Source organism: Mesoplodon mirus, assembly GCF_964341445.2.
Source record: "Mesoplodon mirus genome assembly, chromosome: 2".
NCBI classification, from domain to species: Eukaryota; Metazoa; Chordata; class Mammalia; order Artiodactyla; family Ziphiidae; genus Mesoplodon; species Mesoplodon mirus.
Window position 1 is genome coordinate 84,223,585 of NC_138977.1, and position 24,324 is coordinate 84,247,908.

Below are 24,324 nucleotides of genomic sequence, written 5' to 3' on the forward strand. Positions count from 1 at the left end.
TACTGCAAGAAAGTTAGCTCTCAAGGTCAGGCAGATTTGTCTGCTTTGTCCATTGCTGTCTCCTTAACATCTGCAACTGGCCTGGCCTGCTGGGTACAGGTTGAATGGATGACGGAAGAGGCAGGAAACAGGAGGGGAGGGGAGGGGAGGGAAGGGAGAGGGGTAGGAAGCAGGTATAAAAGATGACTATACATAACATGGCCTAGAAAAGAGCATATGCAATTACACAGAGAAGACAAGAAATTATCCAGCAAATTAACCCCTGTGGGTAGAGTCTGAACTCATTGAGGCATCTAAAGATTACAAGAAAGCACCTGGGCCATGGAGACAGACAGTTAAGCCTGTAAGATAAGTATTCTGGCCAAAGAAGAAACCACTAAACAATGCGCCAGAAGCTTGGCATATCTGTGAAAATATCCAACTCCTAGGCTGCCAGGAACCCTGGGGAGGTCTTCAGCTATACCATGTGTACAGGGTTAGGAGCATTTTCACAAAAGAACTCTGGGTAGAATACAGAAATGCTTAAGAAAAAGGGTTTGGGTTATCAAACTTAGAGTACAAGAAAATATGTACCTAGGTCAGCAATACCCTGCAGCACAGTGAATTCTGTGTTTTTATGAAAACCGATTTTACATACCTGTGTCCATCAAGCCTTATGTTTCCAACAAAATCATAGAGATGTCTGTTTGGACTTTCACACTCAATTCTGCCAGAAATTCTCATCAAACTGTCAATGTCTTTTATATCTGATGTTGCTGGTAAGCCCTGTTTAGAAATTTTTAAATAAGCAAAGAAAATATTAAATAAGTTGTATGTGGGAGGGAGCAGGGAATTCTGAATTCATCCACGCCTTAAGATCTAAGAGATCCCACGGTTTTATAAGCAATTATGCCCCCCACCTTTGTCAAATCGAAATTAGGGGATACCTTCCTCTCTACTTGAACATATATGTTTTTAGCAGAACAGGGCAGCTTTTGTGAAAACTCTAAAATATCTTAAAAAGATTATAAATTAGCCTCCAAAGATATTTTGAAGTAAGTCCTCAAAGAACTGTTTGCTTCCAAAAATAAAACTAATATTTAGCATTATACAGTCTAAATCTGTCTGCTGAATCTCAAAAAGGGAATGCAAAATAACTAGAATCTATACCCAAAGACAGTAGTTATGTTTTTGTTCTTTTGGTTTACTGAGAAGGAAAACTCCAAAACAGTTCCTCCCTCTGGCCACCTACAACGGGCTGGAACTGAGCAGCCCTCACTTCCTGTGGCAGGTTGAGTTCAGGTGTTGTGAGGACGACCTGCTTCTACCACAACCCAACCTTCCCACGTGTCGTTTTCACTATTTGTCTAGAACCCAAGAGAATACATTTTTTTAATGTCCCTTTTAAAACTTTAAAAACCTTACAGCGACTTTCTATTAGGAGTGGTATGAGAAATGAACAGAGAAATCTAACTGATTCCCTGAGATTAGTGAGAATTTTAGAACAGCAATGGAAACTGTGTCTTTTCCATATGGCAAAGCCAAATAATATGGGCCAGGAGAACAGAAAAATAAATAAGCTAACACACATGAAAGCACTTAGAGCTACTAATGCTATCAATAGAGTGTTGGCTATAACAGAAAATGTTAAAAATATTACAAAATAGTATCTATATGATGGACCACATTTAATTAGGCAAGTAAAACTGAATTTTCCATAATATTTAACTATTTCAGTTTATAAAACTACTTCATTGCGGCTCAATGAGGAAATATTTGCAAGTAGACAGAACTGCCTCAACTCAAGACAATAATACTAAGAAATAAAGCTATAGGGGTTCAGAAGGAGCCTCCTCAAAATGTGTCACTTTTGGGGCTTCCCTGGTGGCGCACTGGTTGAGAATCTGCCTGCTAATGCAGGGGACACGGGTTCGAGCCCTGGTCTGGGAGTATCCCACATGCCACGGAGCAACTAAGCCCGGGAGCCACAACTACTGAGCCTGTGCGTCTGGAGCCTGTGCTCCGCAACAAGAGAGGCCGCGACAGTGAGAGGCCCACACTGCGATGAAGAGTGGCTCCCGCTTGCCACAACTGGAGAAAGCCCTCGCACAGAAATGAAGACCCAACACAGCAAAAATAAATTAATGAATTAATAAACTCCTACCCCCAACATCTAAAAAAAAAAAAGTGTCACTTTTGCATGAGGATTATTTTGAGCTACAGGCAATGGAGATCCTGAGGGTTCAAGAGAAACTACTGTCCTTCCCTTAACTACCTAGAAGAATTTAAATTGGGGATTTTTCCCAGAGAAAAGTTATTACCAGAGATAAATTTTATTTAAGTGGACCCATCCATCTGGCAGGGCAAACATCTAATTACCAAACATCTGCTCTTCTTATCATCCTATGAATGCCCCTCCTGTCCTTGGAAGCCCTAGGACCCTTATCCCATTCCTTACTTCAGAATGGCATGTATACCTCATTCTACCTTTCTGTTTCTGAGCCTCTCATGCATGTGGGGTTCCTGTACGTATGAAATTAAATTTGATTTTCTCCTGTTACTATGTCTCATGTCAATTTAATTCTTAGACCAGCCAGAAGAACGTAGAAGGGTAGAGGGAAGTTTTCTTCCTCCCCAGCAAAGCTCTCAATTCCATGTAAGAGAACAGCAATAATTACATAAACCTATATTAGATCTTACCTGTCTAATTTTCAAGTTTGTTTCACCATCTAAGTTGGATGTTTCAATGTAGCACATGGCCTGGGGCTCACTGTTTTTTAAAATTGAAAAGCACAAAGATTTAGTGGGGGAAAGAAAGCATACTAATAACTTATTTAAATGCTCAGACTCACTGAAGCCTTTCATTCTAAACAAAGGTTTAGTCGCCTAGTTTCTTGATGTCTTTCATTCTAACCACAAAATGCTGTGAGGCAGACCCCATGCATGAAAACTCATGGATCAGATGTGCAGCCAGAAGGACCCCAAAGCAACTTCCTGACAATTAGTACTGATCTTTAAGATAGTGTAAATAATTAGATTTGTCACATTTTACTTAAATTGTTCATCATATAGACACAACACAGACTGTATCTGAAATGTAAAGCAGTTTTGTGTCCATACATATCTTTAGCTCAAAAATGTCAAGTGAGATTTCATGCTCATAGCCCACATGTAAATTGATTAAGTGGTGCATTAGAAAATTCCAGATTATTGCTTCTATAAACTTGCATTTACATGTTCAGATTGTATTGTATTGCCTCTTTAGAAAAGATGAATAGGATCATATGAACCATAATATTTAAATTTCAAGGCTACTTTAAAAAAACTGTATGAACAGATTTTACAATGAAAGTGGATATACACTTTCTTCCCCCTATTTTTTGTGTTTTATTTCTTAAAGTTGCTTCAGAGATTTGCACGGCAGCAAAAGCTAAAACGAAAATTAGCCAACTTGGCTATGTTGCTCCTTGACCTGAAACTAGGAGATACATTCTATGGGTCCCCACCAGAGTGTTTTAGTCAAGTGTGGTACACAATGACTGGTATAAGGGGCCCATGCTCTCCAGTTTTATCACAGGTACACACCCGTGACTGTCGTATAACCTGACCCTTCACGTGCTGACTTTGCTTGCTCAGCAATTACAGACAGGTGAGTTTGCAGCTCAACTGTATAACTGATCCTCAGCTATAAGGAAAAGCATTTTGAAGTTAAATTAACCTTATTAGCACTTGCTTATATAAAATGCCCAATTAATTAACATCCTATAAGTAATTATGAATGTAATTTCTGATAAGCATGGGTACTCACAGTTAGAAATTTCTAAGTCACTAACACCTAGAATTTTCTAATCTACTTCCAATTTGTACATGTGTAAAGCAGACGATTCTGAGTTTCAGAAATGAGCACACAGCTTAGTTTTATGGCTTGAAGACTTGTGAAAAGTACTGAAACACATGGTCATTAATCAAAGATTTTACAGATTCATTTTAAAGTAACTTTGTAAGTTCTTTAATTTTTCTCTATGGGCCTTTTTTTTCTTCCATAAAGGCTGATACTTTTTCCCAACCAAGTTTTGGGAAAACAAGTTTTTCAATATTTATATTTTCACTCTATCAATTAAATAAGGTTTAATTTTTTATTACTGTCATGATAGTAATTTGGTTTTGGCAATTGCTCCCAATTTGTAATTTACTTACATATACATTTGAAATAAAAATGGTTTATAAAACCATTATAAAACACATCTGATAGTACAGAAGCATGATGACAAATGTTAAATGAACAATGCCAATTCCATATTTTGACAGTGAAATGCATTAAATTTCTACTGCTCAATATAACCAAGGCCATTGTCATATCAAAATAAGACTAACGTTCTAATTCTATCTCCCCCCCCCCCCAAAATAAGGTCCTTTTCTAGGACCTTAAATGGCTAGGAAGTTAGAAAGTTAAATAGCTGGCTTCTATTTGAAGTGGTGCAAATAAAATATACAGCCAAATTCAGAACTTTCTTAATCTCTTAAGACAACTGTTACTGAATAAGTTCTTGACAATACTATGAAAAGGCAGCAAGAAGTCTCAGACAAAGAATCATGCTAGATAATAATTATTTCAGCAAATTATGATGACATTCAAAACACAAACTAGAGAAGGGCAAAGCAGGCTTTTTGATTAGTAAGTGGAAAAATGAAACAAGATGCATATCACAATACAGACACTAGTAGACAGCTGAAATATATCAGAGTAACGTGCATTTTGTCACTAGTTACAAGTGGGATAAAAACGGATCCCAAAGCATGCGGTACCAAATGTACAACATCCAGCTTTGTGTAGGGGGTCCTCTGTAAACCCTATACAAGCCTAAATTATAGCATAACTGCTGAAGGGATTCTATTGAACTTACAGAAAATTTCAAATTTAAGACATGTTTAAAATTGTAAAAATTTCTCGATAACTGTCTTTCATGTAACTCTTAACATTGTGCAAAACAATATCCTGGAGAGGTAATAAATTAAGCCTTAGCATTTAGCCAATTTGTTAAATATGAATATATCGTAATGATGCATAGGCAATTACAATCTACCTTTACTGGCATGCCTCAAGGACTCCGACTCCTATTGATAACAACAGGAGCTGAATTTGCCCACTTGAGGGAGGAACGTCAATCAACAATGTATTCAAAAAAGGCCTTTGAAACATCTGTGAAACATCCATCACCAAGAAGTATAAAATGTTTGTGTTTTAACGGAAGAGATACAGAGCTCAACCACCTCTGGGTGCAAACTGTTTTCTGGTGTAGGGTGAGGATCCACATACACACATCCTGTACAACTCAGTGGTTCTAACCTTGAGGACAGGCTGATGAGATCTGCTGGGAGATGTTCCCCATTGGTCACTTTCACTATTTCCCCTACTGCCACCTACAGGTCCCAGTTCAAAATAATTAAAACGGAAAAAAATGAATAACAGAGAAAAACAAACAAATGGACAAAAGAGACAGAAGGTTTGAAATTATTATAGAAAATAATACATGTTAATAATAATGTCTAATGCCAATTTTTTCAAAACTCATTTTGATCAGGTCTAAAGGCACAAGAAAACAGAATATTTAAGGATCATTTATTTGCTTTTAAGCCCAATTTTCAATTTTTAATGCAGAAGCTTTTGAGTTCTAAAATTTTACTCACAAGCATATCTTAGCAAATTAAATACAAACATATTTTTCTACAGAGAGCTACTTTATCTTATAGATTTTCCTTTCTCCAATTCCTCACTCTCTTGCCATCTCTTACATGTCCACTCCTACCCAAGAAGAAAAGAAATAATGGTGGAAACCATTCTTAGGCTTTTGAGAAACAAAGTATACTATATTATTTCTCCCTCTACACTCACTCTAAAAAAAAAACTTTGTTAAAGTTTCCTGATTCCAAAACATTTTCAAAGTTAACTGCATAAGTATCTTAATAAATTTAATGTAAAGCTGCAAAGGCATGGATCTTGGGAAGTTAGAAGTCATAATTGCAGGCTTTTGAATTATTTAATAATAAAGTCTTGGTAATGAATAGTTTTGGGAGGGTAAGCTTTTGAATCCAGGAGAAAATTTTCAGAGAAGGTATCAAACAGACATGCCAGGAACCTGTTTGGGATTGAATTAGTAGCTTGAGTTATTTTACTGTATTTTATACTTTCTAAACCCATATATGTATTTTTTGTTACATGGTAAAATTTCAGTTTCTTCATTTCAAAATGAAAATCAATGAAACACAGTAACTTTCAACCATGTTCATGTTTTAATTTCAAACTACTTCAAAGAACATGCAATATTAGTAATTAATAATTTTTTAAAAATCAGAAATTAAAATATCAAAAACTGTTGTTTATGCTCTTTGCATTTAGCATGGTGCTCACTTGCTGGTGAAAATCACCATGTCCTTATTTTGATAGTGGACAGTGTAGTATATTGAAGATACTAGATTAGTATCTAGTTGGAATTAGTATCTAGTTGGAATTCCAATTAGTTGGAAGTTAGGTATTCCAACCCTGACCTAGTCACTGGCTAAAGTGAAATGACTAAAAATAAGGCTTAAAAGTCAAAATTCCTCTTTCTGTTAAATGATGGCAAAAGCTTCTACCTACTTCTTAAGGCTAATGTAAGTTCAAAAGAGCCAAGTAATGCAAAAACCTTTTGAGAAAAAAATTTTTTTTTAAAACCAACAAAAAAACCCCTGAAAGGTGGTATTTTTGCCACTTGGATAGAAATATTTAACAGCACAAGCTTTATACTTTACTTTGATTCTATTATAACAAAAAGCAATGAATCAGATAATATTTTTAATTATTAAATGATTATTTTAATCATCTTTGAAGAAGTTAATCATGGTGGATGCTATATTAAGATACAGAAACTATTCTCATCTACCATTATTGATAGTCACCAGTAAATGTTTTTAATGCTGAGAAAACAAATCCTGTAAAAATGTTTTAGAGTTTAAGAAATACAAGCACAGAGCTTCTTGGGAATCTGGATTGGACAGAGGCAGATAAAAAATATTTTGAAAACTTTCAACTTAGAATTAAATATAAAGTCAAGGCAGTATAGTCAATTATCTTCATATTTTTGAGCATAAAAAATGAAAATTATAATTAATGTTTCAGCATATGATGGTCTTTATGGTAAGTTATGTCTCTATGAAAAGTTTAATCAGAAAAATATCAATAGTTTCTTAAATTGCTGGAATGCTTTACTATCCTTTTGAACTTTGTTGTATGACATTCAGACGGTCCATCATCCATTAGATTTATCAAACTTTTACTTAGTATCACCAAGTGTACATCATTCTGTTGGTTAGCCATTCTTAAAACTTAAATGAAAGATTATCAATTTAAACAGAAAGGAGAATCAGGGAATATCAGAGTTTGATCATTTAATCCATCTTCCTCACTTTAAAAGATGTGAACTCAAAGGCCTGAGAGATTAAGTATTTCGTTCAAAATCACTACGCCAGGATAAGAACCCTGGCGTTTGCCTCTTAAGCAAAGCTTGCTAGGATCTGAAACAATGACAGTAAGTTCACTGTTGACTCATTCTCACAGGCACCGTTACCTTCACCCTTCAGTTTTAGAAACTTGCCTTGATAAAGCTAGAAGCAAAGGCAACTAATAGCAGAAAGGTTGGTTTAAAAACCAACCTATTAACTTTAATCTTTCTGGGGAAAAAAAACCCTATAGGTAAGTGGCTCCCAAAGCTCCCAACTATAAAATATGAAAATATAACTACCTATAGTTACTTCAACTACCTGTAGACTTACTTCTATAAACATCTGGCAAACCTCTTACTTGCTCAATTAAGTTTCACTAACTTGCCATAAATTCAATCAGTTTAAATAATGACCTGATTAAACAGATTTTGAAAAAAGGACACGTTCATATTTATATGTGGATTTTACAAATAAAACTGTCCAAGGAAATGGTGATAAACAACCTCTAAAACAGTAAAAACATTTTTCTTAATTTACATTAGGACTAGTTTTACAGTTTTTAAACCTAAAACCATTTGAAAGTCACATTCTTTAAAGTGTAACAGTGCCATATGTTCTGAATACTAATTCATGACTATCTTAAATATGAGCAAAACAAAAACTATCTAAATTCAGTAATGGAAATAACTTAAAAGAAAGAGCAAAGTGCTTTAATTTTTTGGTTGGAAGAGTATAATATTTCAAAAGATATGATGATAAAAAAAGAAACCATTTATCCATTTTCTTGTACCAATGCACCATAAAGATTGAGAAACGTGGAGGGATACACGAATGCATCATAAAGGAATTTATCATGAACAAGGATGACAAGATAAAATCAACAGAACCCAATCCATGTATTATATAAAATAAATGATAGGAAATCTTACAAGAGTTAGTAGTCTACACAAACAGATATGGACACATCCACAGGAAGAGTAGACTCTTAACTGTAATTATAATTTCTGAATTATGAAGTATAGTACCTATCACTTATTCTATATGGCAAACATGAAAGAATCCTTTAAATCCAATCAATTTTTAACATTTAATTCAAAATCATTAGAGAGGTTTAAAATTCTTCGTTTATTCCTTATTTCCTTGGATAAATCACAAGGTCAATGCAGGGTAGAGAAACCATCCTCTACACTGTTTGAGCATCAGTAGGTATCTCTACCTTGATGAGAGAAGTACAGTGTCAGCAGGTATATACTCTTTGCCTTTTATTATAACTATATCTCCAACATTTACCTGAAAGAAAACTGGGAATTGGTTAATTATCTGCATTGAAAATAGTTACAAATATACAACCCATTGTATTTAAGCACAGAATACAGTAAAAATGGTTATTGGTAAACAAGAACCACTTATCTTCACAAAATGGCATAAAATTATTTAGGAGTGAGGCCAAGGATGGGGCAATCCTTTAAAAAACAAACATTGTATCTTTATTGTACCGGTTATATAACTTAGCTTAATAAAAATAAATTTTATCCATTCTGTCCACTTAATTGGCATCTCATCTTCTCATTATTCTCTCCCTATGACATAAAAGTAAAAAGGAGGAATTTACCAAATGAAATCTTCACCCTGTTTAAGGAAATCTCAAAACTACTGGAAAGACTATCATAGGTATATATATGATACTACTCCTCAGATGACCTTAGTTATAATTCATAATTTAGAGAGGAAGAAAATGAGTCTTAGATTCTAAGTTATTTCCCAAGATCACAGAGGAAGAGCTTAGACTCAAACCCACATCTGACTGTCTGCAAAGCCTGATTTTGCATAAGCAAATATAATGAAACGATCACTGTATTTTAAATTAAAAAAAAAAAACCAGCTTAGTCTCTTTCTCATTTTACTACCTGTTAGCATTTTTGTGAGCATGGTCTGAAGACAAATTAAAGATAAACTATGTCCAGAAACTTAGAAGTAATTCAAGGGATAGGTTTGTCACAGAGCTTTTGGCAAACTAACTAACAAGTTGGCTTGCTGACAAGTTCAGCTAGTTACACTGATGGCCACACTCCCATTATATTATGAAAGTTGTCCCCACTTTTAGTAGCCAAATGAACCTAAAAGCACGTTTTAATAATTAATCAGGAAAAGATTAATTATTTTTTGGGGGGGAGCTTAAAGCCTTTTTGTTCTCTCCCCTCCCTAATTTTCCTTGAACCCCAAAATAACACTTTACTTGGGGGGAAGGGGTGGGAGAGAATGATGTCTTCAGTGGGAATCACAACATGAGACAGCCCCCTGTGGTTTACTTATATACTGGGGGGGGGGAACAGGTTAGGCAAGGTTGGAGGGGACTGTCTCATCTATGGTATGTATGCCGGTTATACAGGTAGGGAAACTCTGAATGCCTTGATTTGAAAGAGATTTATTTCAGATGAAATCTGGATTATCTGAAATTGACAAATTGTCAGGGATCTTGGAATCGAACACCCCCTTCCTCAAAAAAGGGCAAACTGGGAGAATAAAAAAACAGCGAGTATAGGTATGAACTAGCCCTTAAAATAATGTGTTGTGATAGTATTCTGATAGCCCCCACTGAAAGCAAGATAAAAAGAACAAAGTTCTCTGCGGCCAGAGCACTTAGAGAGAACGCTACGCAGGTTACCATTTAATTGCTCCTTAATCACCTCCTGTGTATTAAGGTTTGCTCTCCAATCAGACTGTATGCTTTATAAAATCAGGATCATATTTGTCTATATTACAGTGTTAGGGATTTTCATAAGTCTGTTAGAGTCTAATTGTACAGTTTTCCAACATTTTATTCATTGTAAGACAAAAGAAAGCCTTACGGTTATTAAACTGAAGACTAAAAGAAAATATTAGCCTCTTATATGGTCTAACGGGTTCCCCCAGTGGCTTCGGAAAACCAAGGGATCACTGAATGCTAAAGTAGTTCTCACAGCACTGTGAGGAGAGCAGGGAACTTACCCCCTCCTTCTGATGCCTATGTTTTAGCTCACTTTCTCAAATACCTCTTTCTTTTGGGGTTCTGAGCTCCTAATGTGGCATTCGTTCCCGTTTCCAGCCCAGTGTGTGCATGGGAACAGACAAGAGAAAGTCAAGACGGCAAAAATTCTTTGACCACGTGTTCTAGTTGGAGGAACATCATGACAAAGCAGTCTTAGTCCCCAAAATACTGCAGTTAAAAAAATATTTAGGGCTTCAGGTCACTACCTTGAGCCTTCTGAAGTCATTGACATTAGTAATTACAATTGAGGATTATGAAAAAGGGTAAGCTTATTAAGCTGTAACAGACTGACTGAAAATCTGATTTGTCCAATTGCAGGCCCCAGCATATTTATTTATATTTTTACTGAGGAATTTTTGTAGATGTGAATTCTTAATCCAGAGAAATATATTTCATGGTGGAAACTTCATGCATTAAAGAAGCTATATAGAGTGACTTTTACACATGCAGGAAGCCCACCACTCCATGTTTTTCTACAAAACCAGAAAAATGTGTCGATTCTAAGATTCTTCACCTAAATTCTATCCTAAGCAACTATCTCAAAAACATATGAACAGTCTCAGCTGCATCTCAATCTTAAGAACTGATCTTTGTGGTAATGAAGACAGCTGTTTACTTTCAAGAGTGGGGATGCAATGCCTTGTATAGGGCCTTTTTTAAAATTTTTATTGGAGTAGAGTTGATTTACAATGTTGCATTAGTTTCAGGTGTACAGCAAAGTGAATCAGTTATCCATATACATATATCCACTCTTTCTTAGATTCTTTTCCCATATAGGCCATTACAGAGTATTAAGTAGAGTTTCCTGTGCTATACAGTAGGTCCTTCTTAGTTATCTATTTTATATATAGGGCTTTGTAACTGTAACACTTTCTCAGAAAACCAGATGCTGGCAACTTAATCTCGTGCAACAGATCAGTAACTGGAGGGATGAACTTGTTAGTGTCTGGGAGCTGAAGTCCGCCCATCTGTGAATGGCTGGATGGACACTGCAAATTTGTAGGTCCTCTTAGAAACATTAAAAAGCAACCTCAGGGGCTTCCCTGGTGGCGCAGTGGTTGAGAGTCCGCCTGCCAATGCGGGGGACATGGGTTCGTGCCCCGGTCCGGGAGGATCCCACATGCCGCAGAGCGGCTGGGCCCGTGAGCCATGGCTGCTGAGCCTGCGCATCCGGAGCCTGCGCTCCGCAACGGGAGAGGCCACAACAGTGAGAGGCCCACGTACCGCAAAAAAAAAAAAAAAAAAAAAGCAACCTCAGTAGACACACACTCAGAAAGACCAAGAAAGAAAGAAAGAACTCTGAACTAAAGCCCATTTGCACTAAGGTTTACCATATTACATTGGCATTTGAATCAGACTGTTGGTTTTGGTTTATTAATTTTATTTTTAAATGCACAAAATATTACATAAGCTAAAGAAAAGACTTGCCTTACAATCTGGCTAACACAACAAGCCAGCCTGCTTTCACACCTGTCCACTTAGTGTTCAATAAACCATTTCTACATAGCCAGCATCTTAGTGTACACCGTCCCGTTCTTTTCACCTCTGATTATTCTATGACACAGGAATCCTCATATGTCCTGCTTGCTATTGTGAGCTCACTGCTTGGCACATACACTCAATAAGTATTTGTTGAATGATGGTATAAAATTTTTCTGTGTTGCTACAGTATTTGAAATGACAGCTTTTACTTGTCACAAAATATACTAGAGTGTAGAATGTCATAATTTATTTATAAATGCTCTTTCTATTGTTGGATATCCCCATATTCTAACTTTTCACTGTTACAAATAATGTTAATTGATAATTATTATACATGTACAGGTATCTCCCTACTTTATGATTATTTTCTTGGGATAAATTCCCAGAAACTTTTTTTTTTTTTGTGGTTGTCAATATGAAGACCTAAATATTGCTAATCCACAATAGTATGTGAATAAAATACTTCATAAAAATTCTGAAATACAAGTTTTTTCCTTGACTAGATAGCAAACGAGGCCTCAATACCGTTTAAATTTGCAACTTTTATTATTAGGTTGAATATTATACTGAGTCTGGTTGCTTATTATATTTCTTCTTACTTTTTGCCAGCTTATATTTCCTATCTAGATAACGATTTCAATCTTTTGTCATATTTGGTGCAAATATTTCTATATTCTCTCTGCTTATTTGCGTGATGTGTACTAGTTTTAAATTTTATATAATCAAATTCCATAGATCCTTGATATTTTGATCTTGTTCTCCTCCAAATATTTATTAAGGTCTTTATTCTATTGGTATGTTTTTCAAAAACAATGCTTCAACATTTTCTTCTAGCCAGTTGAAATTTATTTTAGCACAGGCTGTGTCTTAGATATAAACTGTATTATTCCTGAAACTGCTAATCTGTGGTCCCAACATGATTTACTAAATAATCCTTTAATCCATGATTTTTGCCTCCTTTATCAAATATTAAATAGGCTTTATTTCAGGGCATCCTATTCTATTTTATGCTTTTCATCAATGTATATTTTTGCAACAGATTCATGCTATTTTAATAAATTTTGCTTACCCTTTTACTTATATTTAATCCTTGCACACTGTTAATTTTCCAAAATATTCTTCTATTTTCTCAACTGTTTATTTTTGAAATCACAATGAATAATTTAGTCAACTCTTGAGGGAAAAAAAAGATAATTTCCCTGATTATACTACATCATTACTTTTGAACAAGTGGTGCTGTTTTTCTAGGAATACTACATATTTGTCTTTTTGTGAAACTTTAACAACTAAAGTTTTTATGTTTTCTTTACAATGGTCATATATATATTTCAAGTTTACCTGTAAGCATCCCACATGCCACCAGGATTGAGATCTCTTTTTCACTGTATTTTTCTAAATTGCTATTGCTGAAAAGAGTGATGTCAATTTCTGAATATTTATCTTGAATTAATCACTGAACCAACTTTTATTAATTCTAATTAATTAAGTATCTACTTCTAGTTATTAAGTAACATCAGCTCATTTTGGCTGGATGATTTTTGGCAACACCTTAAATTCTACCCCTCTGTATTTCGAAGTGGGATGCTCAGGGAAAATGTGGCACTCATCTCCAAGGCAACTGAGAATGCTACCTCTATGGAAAATCATGGGCTGGTAATTCAATTTTTTTCTCTGTGGAAAATTGAAAAAGTAAGTTAAAATAATCCAATCAATCTTGGAATAATGACTATTAGGAAAATAAAACATTTTAACAGGTTAATTTTAGGGTGAACTAGTAGATGGTTATCTCCTGACTTTACAACTGTTTATGTTCTAAGCAAGCACTCTAGGTAAGAAGAAACTGATACCAATTTATTAGGATATGCATTTATGTTAATTACCCTGACAAACCTAGTAAATGAAACACATTTATAATAAAATTCAATTTATCATACTTGATTATACTCTACTTGTCTTGGCTCTAAAGTGTTTAAATCCACAAGTACTATACAAGAGCATAAAAGAAACTTCTTTTGAAACAGTAAAATGAGCTTTTTTGTTTTTTTTATCTTGCTCTGAAAAAGAGGTGACTATCACAGAAATAAGGAAAGCACAAAGTATTTTCCTCTATGTTACTTTCATGTCAAAGACCAGAGAGAGAGACTAGTGAGTTTTGAAATATCCAGAAAAGGAGATGTCAATCTCTATTCTGGCTACTGATTTAAAATAAACAAAGATGTAATTAATTCAGGATGAATCCTGTTCCCTGTGGGAATACAAGGTGACTATGAACATCACAAGGTAGAATCAGGGCATGGTCTTTAACTGGGAAATACTGGAGTGCAAATAAACTTGAGTGTGGGTTACACCTCCATTGTACTAGTAATCTCAGAAAACAAAGTCCCCTGGGTAGAACGGCCTCTGAAAGTCTCTCACCAAGTTACTTGTGGATGACTGGCGATTAAATGGTCTTCCAGAACTAAGGGAGAACTAACAATCATTGCTTACCTTTTGAAATTGAGGTCTGAAAAGCATATGAACCTTGGATAACACTTACTAAATTATGACTCAACTCACTAACTGCCATGTTAGAGCTCCTATGAGCAAATTAACTTCTTGATGGAACTGATTTCCAGCTCATTAGAAGATGATATTTAGTTAGTAAGACATTAAAAAAAATGAATTAGCAGTGTGTAAATGCGATTAGCCATGATATATGAATGTGAAGTAAAGTAAACAAATGTGAACTATCAGAATCTAATTTTTGTCTTACTTGGACAGTAGATGATTAAAGCAAAAAATTACAACACAAAACAGTCCATGGTTAAGTGAAATCTATGAAAACAGTACTCAAAATATACTATGAAAGGAACAAAAAGTTCTCAATATTACTTTAAGGTAATAGTCTTTCTAATATATTGCAAGTTATTAAATGGCAGTGACTAACTGAAGATTCCATGTATGTTTACAACATTAATTACTAAATAGCTTTCATATCAGTGGAATCCTTGACATTTGTTTATATTATATACAAAAATTATATCTACTAGAGTTACCTCTATGCATTTCTTCTCCTGTAAAAAAATAAAAATCAATGCATACCTTTTCCCAGTGCACAATTTCCCAAGCACCACTTCTCAAAACTGGAAAGAGAAAAGGTGACAGTTTTAAGAATATTTTTACTTATCAAAAGCCTACCTCTGATGAAATGATCATTTTAAATGAATAGCTTCAAATAAATTAACTGGTAACAATTTTTATAGGTTTAAAAACCAATTATGACAGCAAAGATACATAAAATTGCACAAAGAAACAACAAATGAATGTTTTAGATCTCAAAATAAAATACTATTTTATCTCACTGGCGTTGCCAAGGGCTTTCATCAGCACACAGAGGAATTACAGGGGTTGGCTGGAGGAGAAAGCCACAAAAATGCTTGGCAAAGGGAGTGACAAGCTTAAAAAAATTTCAGAAGCCATAACAGTAGCAATGTTAAAAAAGAAAAAAAAAAGATTTACAAGCATAGCAGGAATGGATTTCAAACTCGGTAGTAAAAATTTAACGCATAAACCAGTAGATTAAAAAACCCTGTGCCTTTAGCTTTAAAATAATGCAAAATAGCAAATGTTTCTATATTTGGTTTACTGAGAAGAAATAAAAGAAGAGGCTACAATTAAATTATGATTGAGGGGTTGATATTTCTCAGTGTTTTATTACTGCTTTGCAACAGTAAAGTTACTCAGTATACCTTTCTTTTATTCCTGCAGTGTGTCTGTGGCATAATACTGAATATGCCAATAGACACTAGCAGATAAAACAAAACAAAAAAGAATAATGTGAAGTAGATAGCACAGCATGTAGTACTTAAAAGGATTAAATCAAGGTCAGTCAACAAATTATCCTCACAGTAAATTCCATGAGGGCAAACTAGTATTTACTTTAACACAATATTCTCTGGAAACAGTACAGTACCTGGCACAAAGTAGCTATTGGGTAAATATTTGCAAGATGAATAATTTACAGGCACAAAAACATTAGATTCAGTTTCTTTTGATGTTAGAAGAGATGAAGGCTGAACCCTCTTAAGTAAATCACGATGATGATAATCCCCAAAATGTGCAATAGCAAATCTAACACTAATTAATTATATACCAACAGGTCTGGAAACCAGTGTTACAACATAAATTATTTTAATCTAAATATAATCTCTGTGTTCCAAAATTCCCTGAAGCCAGGGGCTGTGTCTTATTCATTTCTTTATCTTTAGCACTTCACAGCACTCCAGGCCCATAAGACACTCCAGCGCTAGTTAAACAGATGAATAAATGCAACAAGGAATATCTTGCAGTGAATTTTGGTGAATCAACCTCATTAATTTAAATAATAATTCCAAGATGAAGAGCTAACACTAAAATATTTCCAGTAGCTATATGACTAAGTTAAAATTCCAATTTTGACAGTATTCATACAGTTAGAGGTGAAGGATCTGAGCACCAGGCATCTAAAACTGATCCCTATATTCTAATACACAAAACTCTAATGCCTGTAGAGTTCACCCAAACTGATGCCAGGAGTAAAACTGCTCCTGGATGTTGCTCCTGGAGTACAAGGGGTTCAGAGCGTGACACTTAAGAGTAAAAAAGACCTTGGGGAAGTGACTTCCCTGGTGGCGCAATGGTTAAGAATACGCTTGCTGGGGCTTCCCTGGTGGCGCAGTGGTTGAGAGTCTGCCTGCCGATGCATGGGACACGGGTTCGAGCCCTGGTCTGGGAGGATCCCACATGCCGCGGAGCAACTGGGCCCGTGAGCCACAACTACTGAGCCTGCGCGTCTGGAGCCTGTGCTCCACAACGGGAGGCCGCGATAGTGAGAGGCCCGCACACCGCGATGAAGAGTGGACCCGGCTCGCCGCAACTGGAGAAAGCCCTCGCACAGAAACGAAGACCCAACACAGCCAAAAATAAATAAATAAAAAATAAATAAATAAATAAATAAATAAATTTAAAGAATATGCTTGCCAATGCTGGGGACACGGGTTTGAGCCCTGGTTCAGGAAGATCTCACATGCCCCAGGGCAACGAAGCCCGTGCGCCACAACTACTGAGCCTGCGTGCCACAACTACTGAAGCCCACGTGCCTAGAGCCCATGCTCCACAACAAGAGAAGCCACCGCAATGAGAAGCCCGTGCACCGCAACGAAGAGTAGCCCCTGCTCGCCGCAACTAGAGAAAGCCCGCGTGCAGCAACGAAGACCTAACTCGGCCAAAGATTAAAAAAAATTAAAAAAAAAAGAACAAATGAGAGCACTTCGCCCTTTAATCACTTAACTCAGTGACTACAATATTAAGTTCTCAACAAGGAGTGTTGGCAAAGTGCTGTTCAAATATGCATAACTGACTGACTGGGGCTAAAATTTGCATAAATTTAAATTAGAAAAAAAAATCCTGTTCAATAGTATCTGGAGCTCTTTATTGCCATTTATTTTCTTCTAATCCCGCCTCATACAAGTAAACATTCCCACACTGCAATACTTGGGTTTTTAAAAATCAGTTTCCAATATTTCTAAAATCAAGGGGTTTGACATGAAAATGAAGACTTCAGGCTTATCAGGGGAGCTCAGTCAGTTACCGCACTGTGACGTGCGGCTTGGACAGCAGTGGCCACCTCTTTCGACGGGGCTCACCACTCCATCACCATGCTTGTTTGTGGTTTCCTGCTGCTTTATAAGCAGCCTACTTCCCTGTCCTGTATTTAGGACACCCTGCCTGGCTCACACTCATGAGGTTTTCCTTCGTTCATTGAAGTATAACTTACAACAAAGTATATAGACCTTATATATTCCATTCAATGAGTTTTTTAAAAACTGTAAACACCTGTGAATTCACCACTCAGGACAAGATGCAGAACTCCAAAAAGACTCCTCATACCACTTCACAGTCCATTATCCCATCTCCAGAGACAAATATAAATTATTCACCGTAAGTTAGTTTTGCATGTCATATGTACTGAATCATATAGTATTTTTTGTATTAAGGTTTCAATCAACATATCTGAGATTCTGTTTAAAAAAATCTTTCTTTCCCTCGTTAAACTGACATGGTACTATGGTGGATCGATTTCTGGATTCTGTATTTATTCCACTGATCAATTTACACATTTTCACACCAATACATACCACCTTGATCATTTTAACTTTATGGTAAGTCTTGAACTTAGGTAGTTTTCCCACATTGCTCTATTTCAGTACTGTTTGGGCTATTTTGAATTCTTTGCATTTCCATATAAATTTTAGAATTGAATTGTCAATTCTCAAAAAACTCCAAACCCTCCTGGGACTTTGATTTGGGGCTCAAGTGTTTCAGTTTATGGACAAGCTACACCTTTCCATTTATTTATGTCTTCATAAATTTTCTCCAATAGGTTTTGGAGTTTAGAGTGTATGGGCCTTTCATTAGATTTATTTCTTGACATTTGATGACTTTTTTCTTTTAAGTTGTATTTTTTACTCCATTTTCCAATTAGTCACCGGTAGTATAAAGAAATGCGTTAAACGTTCGTACACTGACCTTGTCATCATGTAATTTTGTAAAATTCACTTCTTAGTTCCAGCAGGTTTTTTTTGGGGGGGGGGGTAGCAATACTTTCTAAGAAACAATTTTGGCTTGTTAACAATGCTGTATTATGGTTTTTGGCAGTTTTATTATGCTCATATGCCTCACTGTTCATCTCTCTATTTTTAAGCTCTTCTGCAAAAAAAAAAAAAAAATCTTTGGAAATCATGAATAATTTTTACTACTAAAAATATCCTGTTGATTTTGTGCTCTAAGCATATCAAATTACGCCTTGTTTTATCTCCTCCACCATGACCAACACCGGCATCCCTACTTCAAGCAACTGTCATCTCCCAACTGGAGGTCTGAATTAGCCTCACCACTAGCTTCCTACATTCACTCTTGATCTCTTTCAAATTTAGTTTCTACAGTATAGCTATAATGACAAAGTACAATGATTTTACATACAATTATGGATTATTATGTATCAATTCATATATCCTTATAAACATACATACATATACAACATTAAGTGACTCCTTGCTTAAAACTCTTCGACTGGCTCCCCTTGGCTCATAAAATAAGTCCAAACACCTCAAAGCCCTCTGATGAAGCAGCACCTGCCTAATCTCTATCACCACTTCTGACCACTCCCTCTGCCCCTTCTTCAGGCCCACCGTGCTGAAAGCAACACGCTCTTTCCTGCCTCAAATCCTTTGCACATGTTTCCACGACTGCAACACACTTTCCCTCCATCCTCACCTAGATCTCAGCTTTAACACCACTTTCTCAGGGGACATTTTTTTGACACTTACACCTTTACCACTACCCTCAAGTCTAAATGAGCTTCCTGCACTTCTCCTTCAGAGCACTTATGACAGTTTTACTATATATTTAGTTGAGAGAGGATTTATGTAAGACTTTCTCCTTCCCCAGACTCCAAAATCTTTGACCACAGGAATATTCTCTATTCTGTTCTCTGCTGTATTCCCAGTGTTCCCATGCAGCAACACAAAGGTGCTCAGTCAATACTTGCTGGATGGAAAGTGGATCCACTGATGTTCCTATGTGTTTGGGGCCATATGAAGCCATAGTAGTAGTTACATAGATTTACTAAAGATACAACCCTGTTCCCTAATAGATCTCATGTTAAAAACAATATATACACAATGTTTAAAAAATAGCTATACAGGAAAACACTCTGGCATTTCCTCAAAGTTAAGCACAGAGCTATCATGATACAGAAATTCCACACCTAAGTATATATCCAAGAGAACTGAAAACATAATGTTCACACAAAGACTTGTGCACAAATGTTCACTGTATCATTGTTCATAATAAGCAGAAAGTGGAAACAACCCAAATGTCCATCCACCAATGAATGGTTAAACAATAGGGATAAAGCCATACAATGAAATATTACTCAGTCATAAAAAAGGAATGAAATGCTGATACATGTGATAACAGGGATGACTCTTGAAGATAAGCCAGTCACAAAAGGCTACATGTTGTATGATCTCCTTTATATAAAATGCCCAGAACAGACAAATCCATAGAGATAGAATGTAGATTAGTGGTCATCAGGGGCTCATGAAAGAGGGCAATGGGGATTGACTGCTTAAACATCTGGGGGTGATGAAAGGATTCTAGAATCAGATAGTGGTGCTGGGTGCATAACGCTGTGAATATCCTAAAAAAAACACTGAACTGTATACTTGAAAATAATGAATTTTATGGTATGTGAGTTATAACTCCAAAAAAAACCAAACAGCTACATAAAATGATGCCAATGAACTATTTAAACATTTGCTTAAAATAGCCTTCTCAGTTTCGTAAGTTCCTAAAATGTTTCCAGTGTGAGCAGCTGGAAATGGTTACACAACCATTAGATGCACTAATGTTCCTGTGTGTTTGGGACATGAATGTCCTCTGATGTCAGCTCTGGGCCACCCCTTCCAGCTCTGTAATCCAAACTAGCCCTCCTTGAAATGCTGCCACTCGGAAGAGACTGGTCAGTTCACACCTGAAAATAGCTCTGAACCACTCTACTGGGTTCCCCTTACAGGATGGAAGTGTCACAGCAAACTCAGCTGACCAGACCATACCAGGGAGTCTGCTCCACCAGGGAGGCTGGAAGCCTGGCCACTTTCACTGAAACCTGGAAAACCATCTGAATCTGCTTCACTTGTCCATCCTCCCCACCTGCTTATTCCCCTCAACCTCGCTTGGATGGTTTCTCCATGCACATTTGAACCTACCTACGTCCCTCCCCTACCTGACCCTTCTGTGCCACCCTCCCTCTGTAAACTAGCCTGTCCTCCTACCATCTCTTAGGGGATGCCTGCCTCCACCCAAACAGTACATCCTCCTACTCTCTTCTCCCCTACGCTCCATCCAAAGGTTTCCTCCATTCATCACTGAAGACATACACTGGAAACTATGGCTTACTGCAAAAACTGATATGTCTAAGAAACTTTTAAATACATTTTTAGTCAACAATGTTTTCTATCAAACTGCAGAATCAATGTATTATTGTCCAAGTCAACTGGAGTTATATAAAGGAAAAGCTGAGATTCTTTCCTCCTCTCATGCCACTTTCTCAAGGTAAGGAATGCTGATGCATCCTCACATACTTTTCTCTAGACAAGCATGCACACATGCATGTTTGTTTTCTTTCTTTTTAAAAATTTATTTCTCTGCAACTTCGTTTTCCACTTAACATGTACTTTCAGGACAAAGCACAGAGACAACCCATTTTTTGAGAAATAATCCCTTGTATGGATGTATCCATTACAAATGGGTCAGATAACTGAACAGACTCACAAGACTCCACAGGGTGTATTCAAGAAAAGTTTTAATCAAACTAGAGGATATGGTACAGCGGGAAAATAAAAGCCCAGGCAAGCATCAGGGACCTGAGAAACTCCTAGGCACAGCCCTCCAGGGTCCCTTCTCGTTCACCTCGGACATGGATTTTGAACCTCCATGATATGTATGATAAATCTTAATTTCAGGAAAGCCTGGGAAAATCCAGGGGATCTTTTACACCCCCCAGTCAATTAGACAAGCCAGATTATGTTACAAATTAAACCAGTCAAGCCATCAATCTATATACATCCTTAAACTAAGCAGAGGAGCTAATTTTGGGTGCTTCAGGGGAGTTTCAAACCCTGCAGAGAGCATTAATTGAACAGCTAGTCCATCTCGTCCTTCTTTTTTTTTTTTGCGGAACGCGGGCCTCTCACTGTTGTGGCCTCTCCCGTTGCGGAGCACAGGCTTAGCCGCTCCGCGGCATGTGGGATCTTCCCGGACCGGGGCACGAACCCGTGTCCCCTGCATCAGCAGGTGGACTCTCAACCACTGTGCCACCAGGGAAGCCCTCATCCTTCTCTTGGCCAAGGTTCAGCATCACAGTTCCAGGTGTCTCTGAGATCAGCACAGAGGTATTCCAGTCCAGCTGTGAAACAACTCTGATTTACACAACAGTTGTATCATAATGTATTCAACTATCCTCCTCTCAGTGGAAATTTTGACTACGACTTTTTTCTACCACCTCAAATAACACTGAAATATATTTACGTAATTGTACTCTATAGGAGAGGAGTCCCAAAGGAGCATTGCTGGCTCTAGGGTATTTGTGTTTGTACTTTTATCAGATACAACCAGATTACTTCCATATGGCACTCTACAGTGTCACTAAGCAATATATAATGTTCCACTGACTATAAACTTAGACAAGCACAAACTGTTATCAGTTGCTTGAATTTTGTCAATCTGATGGGTACTTGGTACTTATTCTGAAAGCTACAGTGGCCTAGATTAATCCAAGTGTAAATTACCTTTATGTCCTACACTGAATTAGAATTCTAACTAAGAGTAACATACCTTTGGATGTAGTACAGAACCTTGCCACTCAACAGGTGGTCCAGAGACCTGCAGCATCAGCATTACCTGGAGGCTTCTTAGAACTGAGGATGTTTCTATCCCTTCTACCTTCCACCCCCAATTTCGTTTGTTTTTGATCCACAAAACCGTAACACAAAAATAAAAGCTAGAAGTGCATAGCTTCTTCAAACTTGAGGCTAGACCCATTTTAGGATATAGAGAACAATACAGAATTCTGGTGAAGTTAAAAATCAGCTCACGACATATAAAAGGTTTCTGGGGACTTCCCTCGTGGTGCAGTGGTTAAGAATCTGTCTGCCATTGCAGGGGACATGGGTTCGACCCCTGGTCCAGGAAGATCCCACATGCTGTGGAGCAACTAAGCCTGTGAGCCACAACGACTGAGCCTGAGCTCTAGAGCCCAGCAGCCACAACGACTGAAGACTGCATGCCACAACTATTGAGGCCCACGTGCCTAGAGCCCGTGCGCCGCAACAAGAGAAGCCACTGCAATGACAAGCCCATGCACCGCAACGAAGAGTAGCCCCCGCTCGCTGCAACAAGAGAAAGCCTGCACGCAGCAATGAAGACCCAATGCAGCAAAAAAAAAAAAAAAAAAAAAAGGTTTCTGCACAAATCAAGGCTTGGATAAAAGTCAGTCACAATTCATTGTTGTCTTTACTTCTGAACTGGTTCCTAAACACCCAACCATAGAACAATTGAAATAAACCATATCACATGTATTATGCTGGTGACTGAAATAGAAACCTAGTTATTTTTAATCACTGACCTCCTCTAACCCAGCTCTAACCAGGTTTAGAGGAAACAAGAAATGATGCTGGGTCCTTTGCTGAGCTTTTAGCTTCCTTGGTCCCAAAGTACACTTACTTCACAACTCTAGAGAAGGTGACCCATGGAGGAGATGATCAGTGATGCCTGGTGAAGAGGACTGAGAACAAGCTAGGAAAGAATTATGTCAATGGCTTGTCTTATGATGCTTTAACAGCTCTTCCTTTTAAATGCAAATCTCCTCCACCTCTCAGCAGTTCCCCAAACACACCTGCTATAATTTCCACACTGGTTAATTAGTATGCATGGAGGAGCTCAGATTTTAAACAAATACCTCAAATGTCACCTGTTCTTACTGAGCAGGATGCTACTTAACAGCTTTTTTGTAATGGATTTTCTGTTGAAATACAAACATTCTGTTAGAGTCCCTTGGGAATTCCCTAATCAAAGGCTCTGGAGAAACCGTCACTCTCTCAGGACTCAATCAAATGTCGCACACGTACAGGTGCTGGCTGAGGGTCTCATGCTGGCTTCTCTGAGAGAAGCCATCACCACGGCGATCTAACTGGTCTACCATTAAGGCCGTTACGGAAAGTGTCACTGGAGTGTGTGGGGTGTCGTTCCTGGGCAATCAAGCCACTTCTTGAAATAGGTTAACAAAAGGCAAATTATCCAAAAGGGTAATGGGCACTATCCTTGTCACAGGACATAGAGAAACCACAGCAAAGGCAGCATGCTGCAATCCCTAAGTGGCAGGAAGCACTGAAGAGGAGTTTCAGTGCATTGAGAAGGCTAAGAGAACCGCTGAGACTATAGTTTTGAACCGGGCAGAGAAGGAAAACCAGCATACCCATATTAAAGCATCAATTCATTCACCACGTAGACCCTTACAAAGACAACCTGAAAGCAAAAAACCTCTTGTGGCACAAACTGACACTGCACAAAAGTCTCCCTCGTGAACTTGCCTATAAAGTTCAAATTAAGCAACAATCTGCTTGGGATCCTCTGACACAAAAGACAAAGGGAACCTCCTGAGTTCCACTCTCGTCCGTATTCTCTATAGAGATTTTTCAATGAATTGATACCACTTCTTCCAGCTTACTTTACAACTTTTAACAAGGGTCCTCACTAGCAGCATCAGCATCAATGAG

The 24,324-nt window shown here is 37.2% G+C and overlaps 1 protein-coding gene across 4 annotated transcripts in view; it reads right to left on the reverse strand.

Moving 5' to 3' along the window:
- The window catches only part of ATP8A1 (ATPase phospholipid transporting 8A1), a 242,792-nt gene that overhangs the window by 166,895 nt on the left and 51,573 nt on the right, over positions 1 to 24,324 (reverse strand). Inside the window, exons 6-9 of one of the 4 annotated variants that reach the window (XM_082611027.1) lie at positions 15,050 to 15,090; positions 5,327 to 5,400; positions 2,680 to 2,749; positions 638 to 765 (exon numbers count right to left, since the gene is read on the reverse strand). In XM_082611027.1, the coding sequence (XP_082467153.1) occupies positions 638 to 765; positions 2,680 to 2,749; positions 5,327 to 5,400; positions 15,050 to 15,090 (313 nt within the window). Of the gene's footprint in view, positions 1 to 637; positions 766 to 2,679; positions 2,750 to 5,326; positions 5,401 to 8,674; positions 8,749 to 15,049; positions 15,092 to 24,324 lie in introns of those variants that run through there. The other 3 variants (XM_082611028.1, XM_082611030.1, XM_082611029.1) reach the window with 3 other exon arrangements.